Source organism: Danio aesculapii, chromosome 4 (genome assembly GCF_903798145.1).
Source record: "Danio aesculapii chromosome 4, fDanAes4.1, whole genome shotgun sequence".
NCBI lineage: Eukaryota > Metazoa > Chordata > Actinopteri > Cypriniformes > Danionidae > Danio > Danio aesculapii.
In genome coordinates this window covers 58298093-58317239 of record NC_079438.1, presented here as the reverse complement: position 1 = coordinate 58317239, position 19147 = coordinate 58298093, and the positions used below count along the sequence as shown (strand labels likewise).

Below are 19147 nucleotides of genomic sequence, written 5' to 3'. Positions count from 1 at the left end.
TTGGGTTTTCAAAGAGAAACGGAAGTGTTAGACATTACTGAGACTATTAAGTGTCTTTATCTCATGATAAAGTCTTTATTCAGTGCTGGTTTAAAGAAAATTGCGATATTTAATGTTTTATTTAATTTAATCTGACTATTTATTTTTGAGAGCGCTTAAAACATGTAAATAAAAATAAATGAGCAGTTTATATTGAATTTGGGATCAATAAATATTGTATTTATATTGAGATGTTGGCTGCTTTCGGGTTTCAAAGAGGAAACGGAAGTGTTAGACTCGCGTTAGACATTAATGAATGTCTTTAGCTCACGAAAAAGGCTTTACTTTAGCTCAATGGTGGTTTAAAGAAATTGTTGGGATGTTTAATGTTTAACCTGACTGATTTTATTTCGATATAAAGACGGTCTCCTGTGTCTGGGTCAGGCTGGCGGGCTCCTCCACTGTTTGTATACAATCCAAAAAAACAGGCTCCGCCCACACCGAGCACGGCTGATGCAATGCGAATATAAACCGTCATTCAGAGCATCGGAACACGACTGTGATACCGGACGCGCCCAGAACACATCTCCGTTAATCTCCGACATTAATATTAACGTTTTTTATTGTTACACTAGGCGTTTGTAGTATTACAGTGTTCCTGTTTATGTCTTACTTTATTAATTATTAAGAATATTTATTTGATATCTATAACGGTACATTTTTTAAAGTGTTAGCCATTTGTTATCGATTTCTGGAACATTCTTCACAACCTGCCGGATTTGCTCACTTTTTTCCATTCATACCGGAGCTGAAAAAACGGATTTCTCTTTAATTTGAGGTAAGAAGATCTCGTAAGAACATCTTGCTGTATATCAGAGCCGCAATGACTTCTTGACCCCTTTTAAACCTGATCACATTGTTTTATCTCTGATTATATGTTCGTTTCCCCCTATATTTATTTGTTTTTATTAATATTGGGCTGGTTTGTGTGTCTGTGTTCGTCTCGGCGTGACTCACTGATGGTGTTTCATCATCTTTCCACACACATCCGTTTAAAAGCCTTCATTCATTCATCAAACACCCTAATTTTTGCGCGGTTTTAATCATCTTAAGTATTAATGTGTGTTAAAACTTTGTTTTGGGATGAATGTCATATATTATATGATTTAATACATTTCACCTCATGTTGTCTATTGATTTGCATTGTGATTGTTGATAAATGCGTGGGCGTCTGCTCAACACACACACAAGAGCGAGCGATCATGTCAATTTTCCTCATTCTGTGAATATTATCATTATTATACAGTCTTATGTAAAAGGTTTAGGAGGTTTACTGGGAAATGGTAAAACGCTGGGATGCTTTACATCAGCTAATAGTGCCATCAGTATTGGTTGTTATCCGTTAAATAGATATTCTGACCATATTTAACGTTAAATAGTTTATTCGTGGTGTTTAAGTATATTGTGTCTTAAATATAAATATAGACTGATGAGATGCCGGTATTAATAGTTGATGACGATGCGGCGGATGCAGCGCGTGCGGATCTGTTGTCGGTGCCGGTTTGTAATTTTCCACTCGTTCTGAGCGCTGGTCACATGACCTGATGCCCGGCTGCAGTCTGAGGCGCGGCTCCGATGAGGGTTTCGGGGACGCGCATTTAGGGGGCGCGCATTGAGAGATGTCTGGGGACACGCGAAATAAATAATTTATTTTTCCTCCTTTATTAGACCTTCAGATGACAAACAGGCTTTCTTTCATTGATAAACATGTTTAAACACTATATCCAGGCAGTATATAATAAACAAAATAGTACAACAATAAACAAATAAAACATCAAAACAAATGTCAAAGGTTTTCCATTGCTCAAAAATGCAATATCATATAAATGATCTTAAGGTACAATTAAAACCTGTAAGTAAAATGTACATTTATTATATATCTTTTTGTATATTATAATATATTATCATATATTATATTATCATATATTATATATCGTTTTGTGTAGTGTAAAATAATTTTATAATACCATAATTAATCATCAGACATCAGGAGTCAAGAGAAAACTGTAAATGCTGGTGATCTCAGTCAAAGTAATTACATAATGGGTAATAATGGGAAGGTGTGTTCCCACAAATGTTCAAGCTGAACCCAAATCCTAATGCATTGTGTTTTTAAATTGCAGAATGAACAAAGCCCCGGCACAGATGAGTCGCTTTAACATCGCTCCAGACATGGACAGCAGCAGTACAAACAGCAATGAATACACAAGCTACCAGGACTGTGCCTCGAAAGTCCCTCTCAATGGGTAAAACCTGCTTTATTTTCCTACACAAGTGACCTTTATGCAAAACTCAAGCTTCATCTAACCCGCTGATGTGATTACAGGATTCAGTATAGTGATGTGGAAGCAGAAAGTCAGAACTTCCTGTCAGATCATCACTTGGGGAAGAAGAAATATGAGGCTGAATATGTAAGTGGGTTCATTAGTTTGAGAGGTTGAATCAGATTCTGTGGTGTCATGCGTGTAAATGACACATAAATCTTGCTTTTATAGAGCCCTGGATCTGCGTCATTCGGGATGTCAGTGTTTAATTTGGGCAATGCCATCATGGGAAGTGGAATCCTAGGACTTTCTTATGCCATGGCCAACACCGGTATCGCCATGTTTGTGTGAGTACTAATGGGATTCTGTGCTTGGGTTGTTTTTTATGTCATCTATACAAGAGCTGAACAATATATTGCAAGTATTGATAGTAAATGCAGTGTAAAGTAACAGTTTTCTATGTTTTGTGATTAATGTTTTTATGTTTCCCCGTTTATTTCTGCTTTTGAATTGCATTATGAGACATTGATCTTTCTTCCAACAAATTTTAAACCTTGAAAAGTTGGAAAAAGTGACTTTTATGATAGTTATTAATAGTTTAAAGTGCTATATTTGAGTGAGTTGATGTTGTATATTATGCTATAAACACCTTGTAATAATCTTACAGTGCATTTTCTGTGCATTTCTTATGTCTTAGATTATTTTTAAGCTACTAAAAGTCACTTTGTTAACCTGAAGAGTTGAATTTTCAACATCAAAAATCAACAAAGCAGAGATCAACATCCCATAATGCAACTCACAACCGTAAACGAACAGAAAACTCCATGTGAATCACAATATAAATCGAAACTATTCTTTACGAGATATTTTTACAGTGTAATTTAATGCATTGGTTGTTTTTACTCAGACTAAATGTTTGCACTAGTTTGTATTACAATTAATTAGACCTTAAAAGTACCTGTTTACCTTAATACTATTACAGAAATAAGATATTTTAAAAGAGCTAATATTTTAATATGGTAAGAAATATCATTATCACAATACTCAACACCAATATCACATATTTTTCCTGCAGCCCTAATCTATACTACTTTAACTGCGGAAAAAAAGTACAATATACAAGACCTGCTTTTTTGTTTGGCTCTAGAGAGCATTGAGTTTAGAATGTACTAATCTATAAAGCATAAATGTTCCCGATTTACAGCACAGATTAGGATAATTAGTAGCATTAATTGTTTCTGCAGTTTGTCCCAGATTCTAGTGTAAATCTGCAGCAGGTGGTCAGAGTCAGTCAGTTCACCTCTGATGAAGGAAAGGCTTGGAAATGTGCTGCTTTTCAGTGTTTACATACAAAACACTGTGTGTGTGAGTGTTAGAGTTGCACAATATATCATTTTGTGCAATAATGTGCAATAATCACATGGTAGAATATGGATTATAGCTGAGCACACTACAGTTCAGAATACATGTAATTTGTGGAGTCGCTACAGAGTTTAACAGTAATATAATTGTAATTGTAGTGACTGTAATTAATAATAGTGTATATTTTCTCATTTGCGTGTGTTTTCATGCATGTTTAGACCATTCAAACAGAAGAAATTCTGACTGGATACAATACAGAGCTTTAACAAAGAATATTTATTATAATTATTCACACAATGAAGACTATACAGTGTTGTTTTACATTAAATTATTACATTTCTGCATCTGAATGCTGTTAGACTATCCAGAACTAACCATAAAGCACTGTTTATTTCATTTGCATCTTTGCTCTATTATATTTATTCATGCTTGTAGTTTGTTTATTATATTTAATGCAGATGCACTCCCCTATAAAATCATTGCAGTCAATGCAAAATTGTGAATTCTCTTCATTTATTCAAGTGAGCTGGTGAAATTGTATTTATATCACATTATATAACATTGCAGATATCCATGCTACATTTCTAAATTGAGTTTGTGTTGATGCCAAATTTCCAAGACTCTATCAAAGACTGAATTATTGCTCACCTTGGGATTTCCAGGAACTAATGATATAATCCCGATAACGCCAGAATTAGATTATAAAAACACAAGATGCATCAAATAAATGGGCATAGGCATGTTTTTGAGGAAAAGCTCAGGCGTTGAGCAGTGATGTGACGTTTAGCTCCAGGCATGTGGAATGGAAATCTACTGAAGGTCACGTAGGTTATAACGGGATCAAGCGACCTCCAGACAGTGGAATGAATGAGTGTGTGAAACTATAATCACTCTAAGGCACACACACATCTCTCTCTCTCTATGAGGACATGTGTGTTTATGTTCATGATGTGACTCATTACAGGAGTTGAGGTTATTATGTCTACAACTAAAGTCAGCATTAGTATATTAATGCATATTCCTGCACACTTGCACAATGAGTGTGTAGATGTAAGTGACACTTTCAGTGTAGTTCTTCATTTCAGACTCCTAATATAATGTGAAGATCCACGGCTATGCTTCTCTGAAACTAACTGAACAAACTCTGATGGTTTAAATGGCCTTATAATAGAAGAAATGGGGCGGAAAATTATTAGTAAATTTCATAAGGAGTTACAAAAAAATAGCTAATTAAAAATGCTCAAATAATAGTATTTTATTTTAACAAAAAAAAAGGATTAGCAGTTTATATGACTAAACAAACACTTCTGAATGAATTTTAGACTCAACGTTTATTTTAAATAAATGAAATTTAATATAGTGTTTTTTGTGATTTTATTTTGGTATTTAAGCTTGTTACCCACCATAAAATTGGCCAAGAAAGCCTGTAGAGGAATAAAACACCACAGAAACAAATCAATCAGAGCAATTTCCAAGTACTAAAAACATTATCTTCATATATTTAGGCAATGTTTTGATGTTTCTTTTTTGTTAGATTGCATTATTTAAAAGTGCTTCAGTCTCATGTTATTATAATGTTCTCAGGACGTTATTTAAAATGTTTAAATATTACATATGCATTATTTTATTGACTACATTATTACAAGAATGTCACAGAAACGTTATTTTAGGACACTATAAAACCTAACAGTGAAAATCCCTCAATGAAATAAGTTTGTTTGACCTATAATTTTTTAAGGTTACTTTGACTTAACGAAAAAGAGTTATCGTAACTCATGAACGGATTATATCAAGCAGAACTCAAAACAAATGAATTAATATGAATAAATGAGTTATGAATTAATGAATGAAATTTTTGTGTCAGCTCTAATGCTAGAAGCAATACCAAAACATTTGAGTAGCTAAATAGTTATTTGACTTAATTCGTTCTTGACTCAATTCTTGAACTTGTAGCGATTTGATAACTGAACTTAAAATGTTTAGGTTACTAATACTCTAAAAGTTTGACAACACAAATTATCAACACAAATAATATGTGTATATGACTCTATGTACAGTCATATAGTTTACAGTACTCAAACCATTTTGTTTCAAAACTTAAATGGCTTGCCACCGTTGGTTTCCTCAAACAGTTTGAGTTAACTTATTGGGTTTTACAGTGTAACATAACCTTACATGCTAACATAATTGTTTGCTGGGTTTTATACTGCAGTTCAAATTTTCTATTCTTGTTCAATATGCTTGAGATAAAATGCTTCTTCATGTGCACAAACAGAACATTTCAACCCTCAAGAGAGCTTTGAGAGTGATTTTAATAATTCATGTATTTTTGTGTGTGTTTTGTGTAGGATCCTGCTGGTGGCTGTGGCCATTTTCTCGCTGTACTCAGTCCATCTGCTGCTCAAAACGGCCAATGAAGGAGGTGAGCTTCTGTCTGCATGGCTCTTTCTATTTTTAACAGTGATAAGCACATGTTTTAATACTCTGACCCCTCCATCCAGGGTCTCTGGTGTACGAACAGCTGGGGTACAAAGCGTTCGGGATTCCTGGCAAGCTGGCAGCGTCCTGTTCTATCACTATGCAGAACTTTGGAGGTACGGCCTGCACTTGCACATGCACTTACATGGAGTTTGCTTTGCTAGATGATGCTATAAGGTGCTAAAGTGTTTTGTTTGCATCACAGCTATGGCGAGCTACCTCTACATTGTGAAGTACGAGCTGCCCATCGTCATCAAGGCCTTCTTAGACACCAATGACAAGTAAGATTTCACCTCATTCATTAATTTTCCTTGAGCTTAGTCCCTTATTTATTAGGGGTCGCCTCATCAGAATGAACCGCAAATATTCCAGCATATGTTTTACACAGCGCATGCCCTTCCAGCCTCAACCCAGTATTGGGAAACACCCACTCATTCACACAAACACACTCATACACTATGGACAATTTAGTTTATTCAATTCCCCTATAGCGCATGTGTTTGGACTGTGGGGAAAACTAACCCGGAGGAGACCCACACACAACACAGGGAGAACATACAAACTGTCCCAGCCGGGACTCGAACCAGCAACCATCTTGCTGTGAGGCCACAGTCCTGCCCAGATTTGGCCTCAGACTAAGATTATGACAGTATTATCTGTTTTTGTTGTGATTAGATCCTGAAGCTTTTATACAGTATTACCATGATATTGACCTAAAAGTATAAAAACCCAGAATACCAAGTGTATTGCTTAATTGCACATACATGTTCAGAGTAGATAAAGGCTTTTGAACAAATTGAATTGCTAATTAAATTAGAGTTATAAAGTACTATAGGAAAGACTTTACAATAAAGTCTCATTCGAAATGTTAGTTAATGCTTTAAAATCAGCTGTGGCAAATGGTAATATTATAGATATATGTTAAAGTTAAACTAATTAAATAAACTAAGTAATTAAAACTACTTAATTTATTAGTTATTAACTCTGTTTAATAAAATGATTAGGACCTTAGATTTAAAGCGTTATTAGTCATTAACTAAGAAATGAACATCAGCTATGATTACATCGATACACACTACATTGACTTTAGTTTAATCAACTGATGTTAACAAAGGGAAACTCGCTGTACAGTTAACAAACGATCGCCTAATAAATCATCAGAATTGTCAATGAATTTCCAACCTCATATTCCAGATTAACATGAAAACATTCAAGTGTGAGTCTCTTTGGACAAAAGCATCAGCTAAATGACTAAATGTAAACATCTGTTAAGTCTTCAAGCATATAGCCTTGATGAACCAACACTGCAAACACAACAATATTCACTATATTTTGCACTAATATAAATATTATCATCAGCATATATTGAGCTATTGAATATCAGCATATGTCCCTGTCAGACTGATGTACTGCAGTGCAGATGTGTGTGTTTATCTCATAGATGATGTGAGGGCTGAACAGAAAGGCCAGTGTTGTTGTAGTTGTTGTTGTACTGGAATGTTTTCCAGCTCTGTGTACGAACAGTGTGAGCACTGTTCATCGTACAGCTGTCCGGTCGGGGGGTCTGAGAGCTTTTGTGACAGTGACCTAATACAACAAACACTGACATCAAACATTCAGACCCCTACATGGAGCCCAAAGGCCCCTGCGCACAAAGCCACAAGATACACGGCCCCATTAACCACACATGCTCACGGATTATTTTGCGAAACAGGATGTTGCTGAACAGCTGCGTGTCATTTCCTTAGTGTGCTAATATTTGTGTGTGTGTGTGTGTTTTGCAGTGCGTGGTACACTAATGGAGATTACCTGGTATTGATCGTCACTATGAGCATCATCCTGCCGCTCTCGCTGCTCAAAAACCTGGGTGAGTGTTTGAGTTTCACCCCAGAAAATATGCAAAATTATATATTGCACGTTGGATGTCAGACCTTTAAACACCTTTAAAATATGCTTTCATTTATGTATTTGTTTGTTTATTCGTGTTTGTTTATTTATTCATTACGTTATTCGTTTATTTGTTTTATAGCTATATTTGTATCATGATTTTATAATAGATAAATTGCTATGAAATTAACATTTTGAGATAGCAATAGATAATAAATAAAATTATTGTTATTATTAATTTAAGATAAAGAAATATAAATAAATACAAATATTGTAAAAATAACGTTGTAGAAAAATTATTTTGGATAAATACTATCATATGTTTATAATGCACATTGATATATATTTTTATTTATTTCATTTTCTATTTTACACTATATAACAAGTCAAGTTTAAATAAATAAATAAATAATTAAAACTAATGAATGCAATTCTACTTACTTCTACTTACTTGATCAAAAAGGGAAAAAAGTATACAATAATACATTACAAGCGACTATAATTAATGTATATTCTACAATAATTTAACATTGTAATAATAATATATTACTTTATTATAGTATTAATTGTGTATACACTATATAATTATAGTAATGTTCATGAATACACTTATCATATATATTTTACCTGCATATTTTTAATCAAATGATCTATAAATAAATAAGATTATTATAAAAATGAGTGTAATAAAATTGAAGAAAAGTATACATAAGTTTGAAATGTTATGAATAGTTTATGTTAATAATAATGAAATTAAGAACACTTTATTATTATTATTATTATTATTATTATTATTATTATTATTATTATTATTATGTAATTTCTAATATGTATATAAAATATTACTTCTAATAATAATCATATGTATATCTATATATTTGTGTATGTGTATGTTGAGTTGATCCTTATGGTTTTTGTCTTCTGCTTTAGGTTATCTGGGCTACACCAGTGGTTTCTCCTTGTTGTGCATGGTGTTCTTCCTCATTGTGGTGAGTGCTGAGATACTCCCCAAATAATTTGGTGGTTTACCATGGTAAAAGATATGCAAATGAAGGCGAGAGCTGCTGTTGTGAGTCTAATTTGCCTCTCCTCCTCCTTTTGTTCATCAGGTGATCTACAAGAAGTTCCAGATCCCCTGTCCACTGCCTGAAAACTTCATTAACATCACAGTGAACGTCTCTCAGCCGCCGCAGACCAACAACAGCACCGATGAAGAGTGCTGCAAACCCAAATACTTCATCTTCAACTCACAGGTACACCAATGAACATCATGCACTTTTTTCACATGAGCAGAAGTCATCATAGTTGGAAACTTAGAGCCCAGTGAATGGGAGAGAACAACATATCAGATTAGCTGAAATAATAAAAGAAAAACTCCTGGATGGTGTTATCAAGACTTTCAGAAAGAGGAAATCAATAGTGTGAGACTGAAAATGGCAGATAGAAAAGAGAATAATGTCAGATTTTACCGTCCTGCTCCCATAGACACTGTGTTAGAAACTCCTCACATAATAAACCTCATTCATTCTCTGTAATTTGATACAGAGATGATCTAAAATATATATAAAAACATGTAAATGTTCATGCATTAATAAAATCTATTAAAAAATGTAATGATTTAAGATGCTGATGACTGTTAAACACATCTAGTGAAAATGGTTCATACTGTGTTTGCACACTTGTATTTGACTGAGATTAATGTGCTGATGTGTGTGATCTGTAGACTGTGTATGCTGTGCCCATCCTGACCTTTGCCTTTGTGTGCCATCCGGCCATTCTGCCCATGTATGAGGAGCTCAAAGAGTGAGTACAGCTTACTTTTACCTGCAGATGAAGAATACATGCTTTTTGTGGGTTTGAAGAGTAAATTATTTGCCCTCCTGTGAAATTTGCAACACTATTAAACATTATAGTGTTAATTAAAGTTATTTTCTTTGGTCTTTTGCCATGGTGTTACATTTTAGAATGTAGAACCACGATTCCAAACAGGATGCAGAATTCTTTTTTTGGGATTTAAATGTAATTGGAATGTGTTTAAAGATACAGTTAAACATTCAGTTAAAGATACAGTGTGAGTTTTCCCCCCAATACATTTCTAAACATAATAGATTTAATAACACATTTCTAATAACTAATTTATCTTTACCATAATGACAGCACATAATATTTGACTAGATATTTTTCAAGATACTAGTATTCCGCTTAAAGTGCAGTGTAAATACTTATGTGGCCAATCAAACGAATTAATGTCTAATAATATTGATCTTAAAAATTACTTTAAGAGTTTAAAAACTTCTTTTATTAAGCTTTAAGAGAGGAAGAAAGATATCATAGGAAATACTATGTAATTATCTATGCTGTTTTAAATATAATTTGGGAAAAATGTTAAAAGAAATTATAACAATTTCACAGCAGGGCAAATAATTTTGTTTTCATCTTTGAATAACATTAATATTAAAATAAAATTGGTGCACAGTTATTTATTAGAGTGAAATGTGACATTTTGAATGATTACAACTAAACTATTAATACAATAATAAATAAATTAAAAGTTACTTTAATTAATGCAATTGTTGTTGTAAAATTATAAATAAATAACATTGTTACAAAAAATGTGCAATCTTATTTATTTATATTTTACAAAATCATTAATTACATTTTTTTTGTATTCCCATTTGCATTAGGGTTTTATTTTGCAACAATTTAATAATTGTTATTCACTTAATTGTTATATTTTTACATTTATTTATTTTGTTTATTTCTTTAAAAATTTCCCTAAATTGTTCACCTTTTTTATATAAAAGTAATTGTAAAATTGATTCGTATGAAATGCATCAACCTCTGAAAGTAACTCTATCTTTCTCTTCTCTCTGCAGTCGCTCCAGGAGGAAGATGCAGAATGTTGCGAATGTGTCGTTTCTGGGAATGTTTATTATGTATCTGCTGGCTGCGCTGTTTGGATACCTGACCTTCAACGGTGAGCGAAACGCAGACACACGTCCACATCAGAGCGCGTTACGAAACCTCTGTCTGATGCCAGTTTCAGAGCTGCACTGTTTGCTTTAATGGAGGTGTGTGTGTTAAAGGCCTGCGGATTGAGCCGGACCATAGCCAGCTTTCAATCTGGTCTGTTTCGCAAGTTTTGGGAATAAATAAGGGGCGTTCAGCTGTTTGCCGCAGCAGGAACAGAACATCATATTTGATGTTTTTACTCTTTCCTGATAGATGGGAAAGGTTATGCAACAGAGGAATTTCTCAGACTCAGACCAGGGAAAATAAACATTCTTGTGGGATCTGTTGTTTGATGTGTTAGTTAGTTTTATTAAAAGTAATAAAAGGTTTTTCTGTTTATCCGTTCAGATCAGTTTAACTAAAATAAACAACATTTTTGTTACTTTAAAGAAAGAATGCTTTCAATATAAATATTTAAAAACATGACATATTATATAATGTATATTATATATATTGAAAATAGATTTCAATATATTCAATATAAATATATAGTATTCAGTATTTCAGTCATTTCAACATTTCTTATTATCAGTTTGTTTAAAATATTAAAATAAAAAAATCACATTTTATATTTTAGAGTATTAAATGAAATAAATATCAAATCTATTTCAACGTTCAAAATAAATATAAAATATTCAATATAAAATATTTTTAAACTTTTCTTCTTGTCAGTTTGTTTTAAATATTATAAAAACTTGACATTTAAATTATAGATCATTAAATGAAATAAAAATATATTTCAATGTTTAATATAACTATATAATATTTGATATTAAATATATTTTAAAATTTCTCATTGTTTTGTTAAATATTAATATAAAAACTTGACATTTATGTTATACAATATTAATTAAATTTAAATTAAATATTAAATATATTTCAACATGTTCAATATAAATATAAAATATTCAATATAAAATATATTTAAACTCTTCTCATTCTCATTTCATTTTAAATATTGATATAAAAACTTGACTTGCGTTATATAATATAAAATATAAAATGAAATAAATATGACATATTTCAACATGTTCAATATAAATATATATTATTTAATATTAAAGTATATTTCAACCTTTCTCATTATCACTTTGTTTTAATATATTAAATATATTAATATAAAAACTTGACTATATTATATAATATAAAATGAAATAAATATAAAATATATTGCAATATAATGTTCAATGTAAGTTTAAAATATTAACCATTAACTTTTAATTAGCAAAACAATCAAAGACTAAAAGTTCACTAAAACCTACTAAAAATGACTCTAAAAAATCTAATTAAAGTAAAAATATCAACTAAATATATTACAGTTTAGTACAAATATATTAAAATATTTAAATAAAACAATTTATATAATAAATATATTGATAAAAAGCTTAAATAGCTCTAAATAAATATTAAATATATTTTCAACGTGTTCAATATTTTCAATATTTTTATTAGAATTTTTTTAATTTGTATTTTTAATATATTGTAATTAAATTACAAAAAAAACTATTAAAAATAAAAGTAACTCTAAAAATAAAATATATCAGATAAATATATTATAAATATATAAAAACATTTAAATATAAATATAATTGATATAGTAAATATATTGATAAAAAAGCTTTTAATTTGTATTTTAGAACATATTGTGATAAAAAATAACTAAACTACAATTTAAAAATAAATGAAATTTTAAAATAATAATAATTTAATAACGTTTAAATAAAAAATGCTAATAAACATATAATAATTTATTTTTATATGAATAAATAATATTTTAATAATGTATATTTAAAAAATTAATTAAAATGGGTAAAAACTAAAAAAATCAACTGAATAAATCACAATTTAGTGCTAATATATTCTTATTAAAACATTTAAATATAAGCATAATTGATATAGTAAATATATTGATATAAAAGTTGAAATACCTCTTGATTATAGTGTGTATTGGATGAAGTAATTGATGTGTTTATTGCTTATTGTTCTCCACAGAGGCTGTTGAACCCGAGCTCCTGCACACATACTCAAAGGTCTACAATTTCGATGTGGTGCTTCTGATCGTGCGTTTTGCCGTCCTGACCGCCGTTACATTAACTGTGCCTGTGGTTCTCTTCCCGGTGAGTATAGTTCATTTAAATGTGAAGAAATATTAGCAATCCTGTATGTTTTTTTCTTAATTTCTGTTTACAATCGACAAGGTATTTAACGATTCAACAAGCAGGCGCAATACACACACAACAAGTGCTAATTATTGACCTTATTCTTGCCGGATGAATGGGTGCAGCCATTGCAATCTTTTTGGCTCGAGACTTTTGGTCTCATTCACCTCCATTCATTTTTAGACATTGAAAACAGCTCGTTCTGCTGCTTGATGTTGCTGATATGTTCATATTACACTATTCTTCTTTTTATAGAGCAGTAATGCAAGCAGTTTGACCGTTTTCTGCCTTTTATTATTATTCCTAGTCATTTCTCCCATAGGCAACTGAATCAGAAGTACTTAAACAGTCGCAAAAACTAGCACATTAGCGTATAAGCTCAATACAAAGGAAATGTGTCTCACAGCTGCAGGCCATTTGAGCATGCATAAACATATTGCTGGAGTGTTGACTGAATGTTTGCTGAATGTTGCAGATCCGCACCTCTGTCAACCATCTGCTGGGTGCCAGTAAGGAATTCAGCTGGCCGCGCCACATCTGCATCACCGTCGCTCTGCTGGTCTGCGTCAACATCCTCGTCATCTTCGTTCCCACCATCAGAGACATCTTCGGCTTCATCGGTGGGTGCAGCACTGCAGATCAGCCTTTTTATGCACACTGTCTGTCTGTCTAGCTATCTTTCTATATAGAGTCTATCCATCTATCCATCTATCTATCTATCTATCCATCTATCCATCTATCTATCTATCTATCTATCTATCTATCTATCTATCTATCTATCTATCTATCTATCTATCTATCTATCCATCTATCCATCTATCTATCCATCTATCTATCCATCTATCTATCCATCTATCTATCTGTCTGTCTGTCTGTCTGTCTATCTTTCTATATAGAGTCTATCTATCCATCTATCCATCTATCTATCTATCCATCTATCCATCTATCTATCCATCTATCTATCCATCTATCTATCCATCTATCTATCCATCTGTCTGTCTGTCTGTCTATCTGTCTGTCTATCTTTCTATATAGAGTCTATCTATCCATCTATCTATCCATCTATCTACCTATCTATCCATCTATCCATCCATCCATCCATCCGTCCGTCTGTCTGTCCTTCTATCTGTCTTCTTTTTTGTTTTATTTATTTTATTATAACATTTTATTATTAGATTGAATAAAATATATCTTATACATTTATTATTTATGATTATTTTATTATTTGTTATTTTTATTATTAGATTACATAAATAAAATACAATAAAATACAATCATATATATTTTTATTATTACTATTTAATTAAATTGCATAAATAAAATATATAAAATTATATTTTTATTATATTTATATTTTAGCATTAACTGTATAATTTTAATAGATATTTTATAAGATATTTATATATCTTATAAAATAATAAAATAGCTTATAATTATAGTTTTTATTACATTATTTTTTACATTATATTATATAAAATGTGTTTTATATAAATTATATGGATTATATAAGCTTAAAAATGTGTTTTATTATTAGTTTTCCTAAAATGTATCATATAAAATTACATATTTTACATTTGATTACACTATTATTTTATTATTAGCCCAATATGTAAATGTATATCTTTTTTCTGTCTCTCTTCAGGTGCGTCTGCTGCTGCTATGCTGATTTTCATCCTACCTTCAGCTTTCTACATCAAACTAGTGAAGAAAGAGTCCATGAAATCTGTCCAGAAAATCGGGGTAAGGCATTTAAATCCGTCTGCATGTATTTAAAGGATTCTAAAGTGATTTGATAGTTTCTCATCCCTCTTCTTCTTCTCCTCAGGCCACATTGTTTCTCATTATGGGCTTCCTGGTGATGACTGGCAGCATGGCCTTGATCATCATGGACTGGATCCACAATGCGTTATCTTCAGAAGAACACACTGGTGGTCATTAGTGGGCGTGTCATGACTGTGATTGACAGGCAGGTGGGCGGAGCCGAGCCGCTTGCGCTGCTACTGAGATCTAGAAGAAGCTGCTCTATTATCAGCGCAGAGCAAAGACAAACATCCCATTCTGAGAGAATGTCCTGAACTTTGTACAGTATCCCATTAGGCCACACAGATGGTGATCCACGCGTATTTGTTTTGTTGTTGATTTGCTTTTCTTTTTTACGTTGTTCGTCTGGTACAGCTGGTACGGGAGCGTGTGCGTCCTTCGCCGGTTTCAGGTTTAGCGTTTCGTTTTCTCAAAAACCAAAAGCGTACTGAGCGAGCGGAGCGATCCGTTTGTACCTTTGCCAAAAACAATACTGGTGTTTTTATATGTGGAAAAGCACTTACTCTTTATTCAGCAAATGTGAAAAACAGAACTGTCATTTCGCACATTTTGCCTGTGCTTTAAATTGCATTGGTTACGATGCCATTTATACTGTAATACTACTACTTGAGTCACCTTGACCTGTCATGTAGATCTACTAATGAACAAATAATCAGCAGTAGTTGTTGATTTCAGACAGGCGGAACGGCTGAATTTCACCACAGCGATGGCTGCTTTAAAGTCGATGTGAGATTAAACTCACTTTTTATTATCTAATCATGAATGGTTTTTCATCGCGTGTTACCTGAAACGATACGACACATCAAAATAATGTTCATTAATACTTTAAAACTATCATTTATAGGGCTTTTCACATATTAATGATGATGACTATATAAATATAGCAATATTAAAACTATATTCGTGTCCAGACCAGCAAGCGGGTTTTTTTTTTTTTGCAGTACCCCCTTGTAGCCAGCAGATGTCATCAGTGTGCTGCATTTTAGCAAATCTGACCAGTGAATCCAGCTCGTGTAATCTATATATTATAATAAATATAGTGAATTTAGCCATCGCAGTCAGTGTAGTGAAATAAAAACATAATTTCATTATTTCCTCCAGCATTTACAAACACGCCAAAACTAGCACTGGGTAACTGGGGTACTTTTATTTTTATGCTTTAGCTTTTTTGCTAGCTGTGTATTTCTCATGGAATAACCAATTATATTATAGTCATTATCTTAAATAATATTTGAATAGAAGGCTTAACATCGAGCAGAGCTTCTCCACAATGTCCCCTGTAGATTTAAATTGCACAAAATCTTTATATTTAATGTATTCTGACTGGCTGTCAGGGTTTTATGATTTATTAGCTGGGAAAATTCGTCTGAAAGTAATTAAATTCTCCACATCTTTATGGTTATAGCTGTGATTTGTACTGCTGCTGGTTTACATTCACACTTTATCTTTATTGTTTTATTTATAGTGATCATATTTGGTGTGAACGGCCTCTTAGTCTATTGTAGGATCTAAAAACTTCCTTTAATGTTTTTTAACATTAATACAATGAAGGTAGCGATAACGTTAGTGAATAATGATGATTTAATATTCATCACATTACTAAAGTCAAATGAGCTGCTAATGTTGTTTCACGTTGACCTGAAATAACACAATCACGGTTATCGATAGTCGAAATGATTGAGTCATTGGTTAAGACTATTGTAGATGCATCCTTTCTCAAATCCTTAACATTAATATAACGAAGGTTACGACAATAATAGCGAATAATGGTCAAAATTAAACATTTAAAGGGATAGTTCACCCATAAATAAAAATGTAAACTATTTATTCACCCTTAAATGATTCCAAACTTTTAAGAACTTCATTCAGCTGTCAAACAAAAAGAAGATATTTTGAAGAATGTTGGAAACCGGTAACCATTAACTCGCATAGTAGGAAAAACTAATACTACTGGAAGTCAATGGTTTTTCAGCATTCTTCAAAATATCTTCTGTGTTCAGCAGAAGAAAGAAGCTCATGTTAAGTAAATGATGACAGAATTTCTATTTTTGCGTGAACTGTCCCTTTAAGACACGTTGTTTTTATGTTTACTGTGCTTATTATGGCCGCTTTACCTGTGTGAACGGGGAAACGGAAGTGAAATGAGTTTAAGTTTGCGTTAACTTTAAAGCATCTCTGTTCAATGGTCATTAGTTCTGCTGGTTTTATGTTGTAAGGCGCAGAATCCGATGCCAAACATCGCTGTTGAAGAGTGATTAATTTACCATTTCAGTGTTTGCCATCGGCAGCTTGAAGATACTCCATTATTGAGAGACAGACAGATAGACAGATGAGGAGTGTGTGTCGTACACTAATCAGCCGTTATGAGTGTGATGAATGACCACACACACACACACACACACACACCTCACTGTGTGCTTCCAACAGCTCAACCTCACGTGTCATCAACCTGTTACTCTCCAGCCGTTATTTATGGAAAAACATCAGTGTAATTTAATCTATTTTACTATATTTATATATGAATATATATTGTATATATGTGTATAGACCACCGAATGATGAAGTGTATATATGCTGTTGTTTTGGGCTTTTTATTTCTCAAGTTTGCTCAACATGTTTAAAATATGGCTTTACATGTCCCTCAGTGTGTGTTTCGGGGGTTTTGATCGACCCTCCACACACACACACACACACATGAACACACTTTTACATTACTACTAAAATGCTGTACTTAAACCCGCGAGGAGTGAAGCTCCTCATGTGCAAGAGGCCATTCCTGCGAATGATACGCTCTTGTTTCAATGAAACACTATGTATATCATGTAATTAATGTCTATTAAAGGTTCAAGATTACCCAGCTATGAGTCAGTGACTTACTTTATGGGAATAGTGTGTTTCAAACATTATTCAGGCCTGAAGGTCATACAAGGTCACATCTAATATTTGTAAAATTAGACATTAAATTCATTAATCTATCCATGTCATTGAGTTACTTTAATGGAAATGCTTTGTTTTCATTCATTTTCCTTTGGTTTAGTGTCTTATTAATCAGGGGTCACAGCAGCGGAATGAATCGCCAACTATTCTAGTATATGTTTTACACAGCGGATGCCCTTCCAGCTGCAACCCAGTGATGAAAAACACCCATACACACTCATTCACTCACACTTATACACTACGGCCAATTTAGTTAATCAATTCACCTATAGTGCGCGTGTTTAGACTTGGTGAAACCGGAGCACCCGGAGGAAACCCACGCCAACACGGGGAGAACATGCAAACTCCACACAGAAATGACTGGCCCAGCTGGGACTCGAACTAGAAACCTTCTGCTAACCACTGAGCCACCATGCTGCCCCACATTTAAAATTAGATACTAATTTCATAAATCTATCTCTGTCGGTGAGTTACTTTGATGGAATTATTCATTCATTCATTTTCTTGTCAGCTTAGTCCCTTTATTAATCAGGGGTCGCCACAGCGGAATGAACCGCCAACTTATCCAGCACGTTTTACGCAGCGGATGCCCTTCCAGCCACAACCCAGAACTGGGAAATAGTGGAAATACTGTTTCCTTTAATAAAAATTAATATCGTTCAGGCCTGAAGGTCATACAAGGTCACATTTAATGTGTTTATAATAAGACGTTAAATTCATTAATCCATCTATGACCTGTAAAATTTACTTTGATTTAATTGCTGATGAAACTAGAATTGACTAAATCAAATAAAAACTGACCAAAATGAACAAGAAAGTATGTAGACTGTTAAACAATGAAGTTATGTCAAATTTATATTTATAATTAAAAAAACCTAAAAAAAATATTAATTATTTAAAAAATTCATTAAAAATCTGAATTTATTTATTTATTATATAAAAGAAACATTGAAACATCTATTCATCTGAACACAATATTATGAGCCGTTCTTCAAAATAGCCTACTCCTGAATATTATTTTTAAATATGACGTAAACGGAATATAAAAATAAGATGATAAATAAAATCAGAATAATTCTAAAATAAATGATTTATAATAAAATAAAAAGCAGCATGTGCTCAGTCATATAAACTAGAGTAACGCTAATGTTACATTGTCGCCCTCTGCTGGAATTGTTTTCTGCATAA

At 32.4% G+C, this 19147-nt stretch overlaps 1 protein-coding gene across 1 annotated transcript; it reads left to right on the top strand.

Annotated features, from left to right (window-relative positions):
• The first annotated feature begins 520 nt into the window (after nucleotides 1-520).
• slc38a2 (solute carrier family 38 member 2) lies at nucleotides 521-17879 on the top strand. The gene is made up of 16 exons (XM_056456260.1): nucleotides 521-817; nucleotides 2163-2285; nucleotides 2366-2450; nucleotides 2535-2650; nucleotides 6014-6087; nucleotides 6167-6259; nucleotides 6349-6424; nucleotides 7928-8010; nucleotides 8961-9019; nucleotides 9140-9283; nucleotides 9754-9833; nucleotides 10907-11007; nucleotides 13035-13159; nucleotides 13677-13821; nucleotides 14844-14941; nucleotides 15027-17879. Exons 2-16 carry the CDS (start codon nucleotides 2164-2166, stop codon nucleotides 15138-15140), a joined length of 1515 nt encoding a protein of 504 aa, XP_056312235.1. The 5' UTR covers nucleotides 521-817; nucleotide 2163; the 3' UTR covers nucleotides 15141-17879.
• Nucleotides 17880-19147: the final 1268 nt, after the last annotated feature.

Excerpts from the sequence above, each read along its gene's own strand:
- slc38a2 (XM_056456260.1), top strand. The coding sequence starts at position 2,164 with ATGAACAAAGCCCCGGCACAGATGAGTCGCTTTAACATCGCTCCAGAC. Across the intron at positions 6,260-6,348 it reads CACTATGCAGAACTTTGGAG|CTATGGCGAGCTACCTCTAC; the intron begins GTACGGCCTGCA and ends TTTGCATCACAG. Across the intron at positions 9,834-10,906 it reads ATGTATGAGGAGCTCAAAGA|TCGCTCCAGGAGGAAGATGC; the intron begins GTGAGTACAGCT and ends TTCTCTCTGCAG.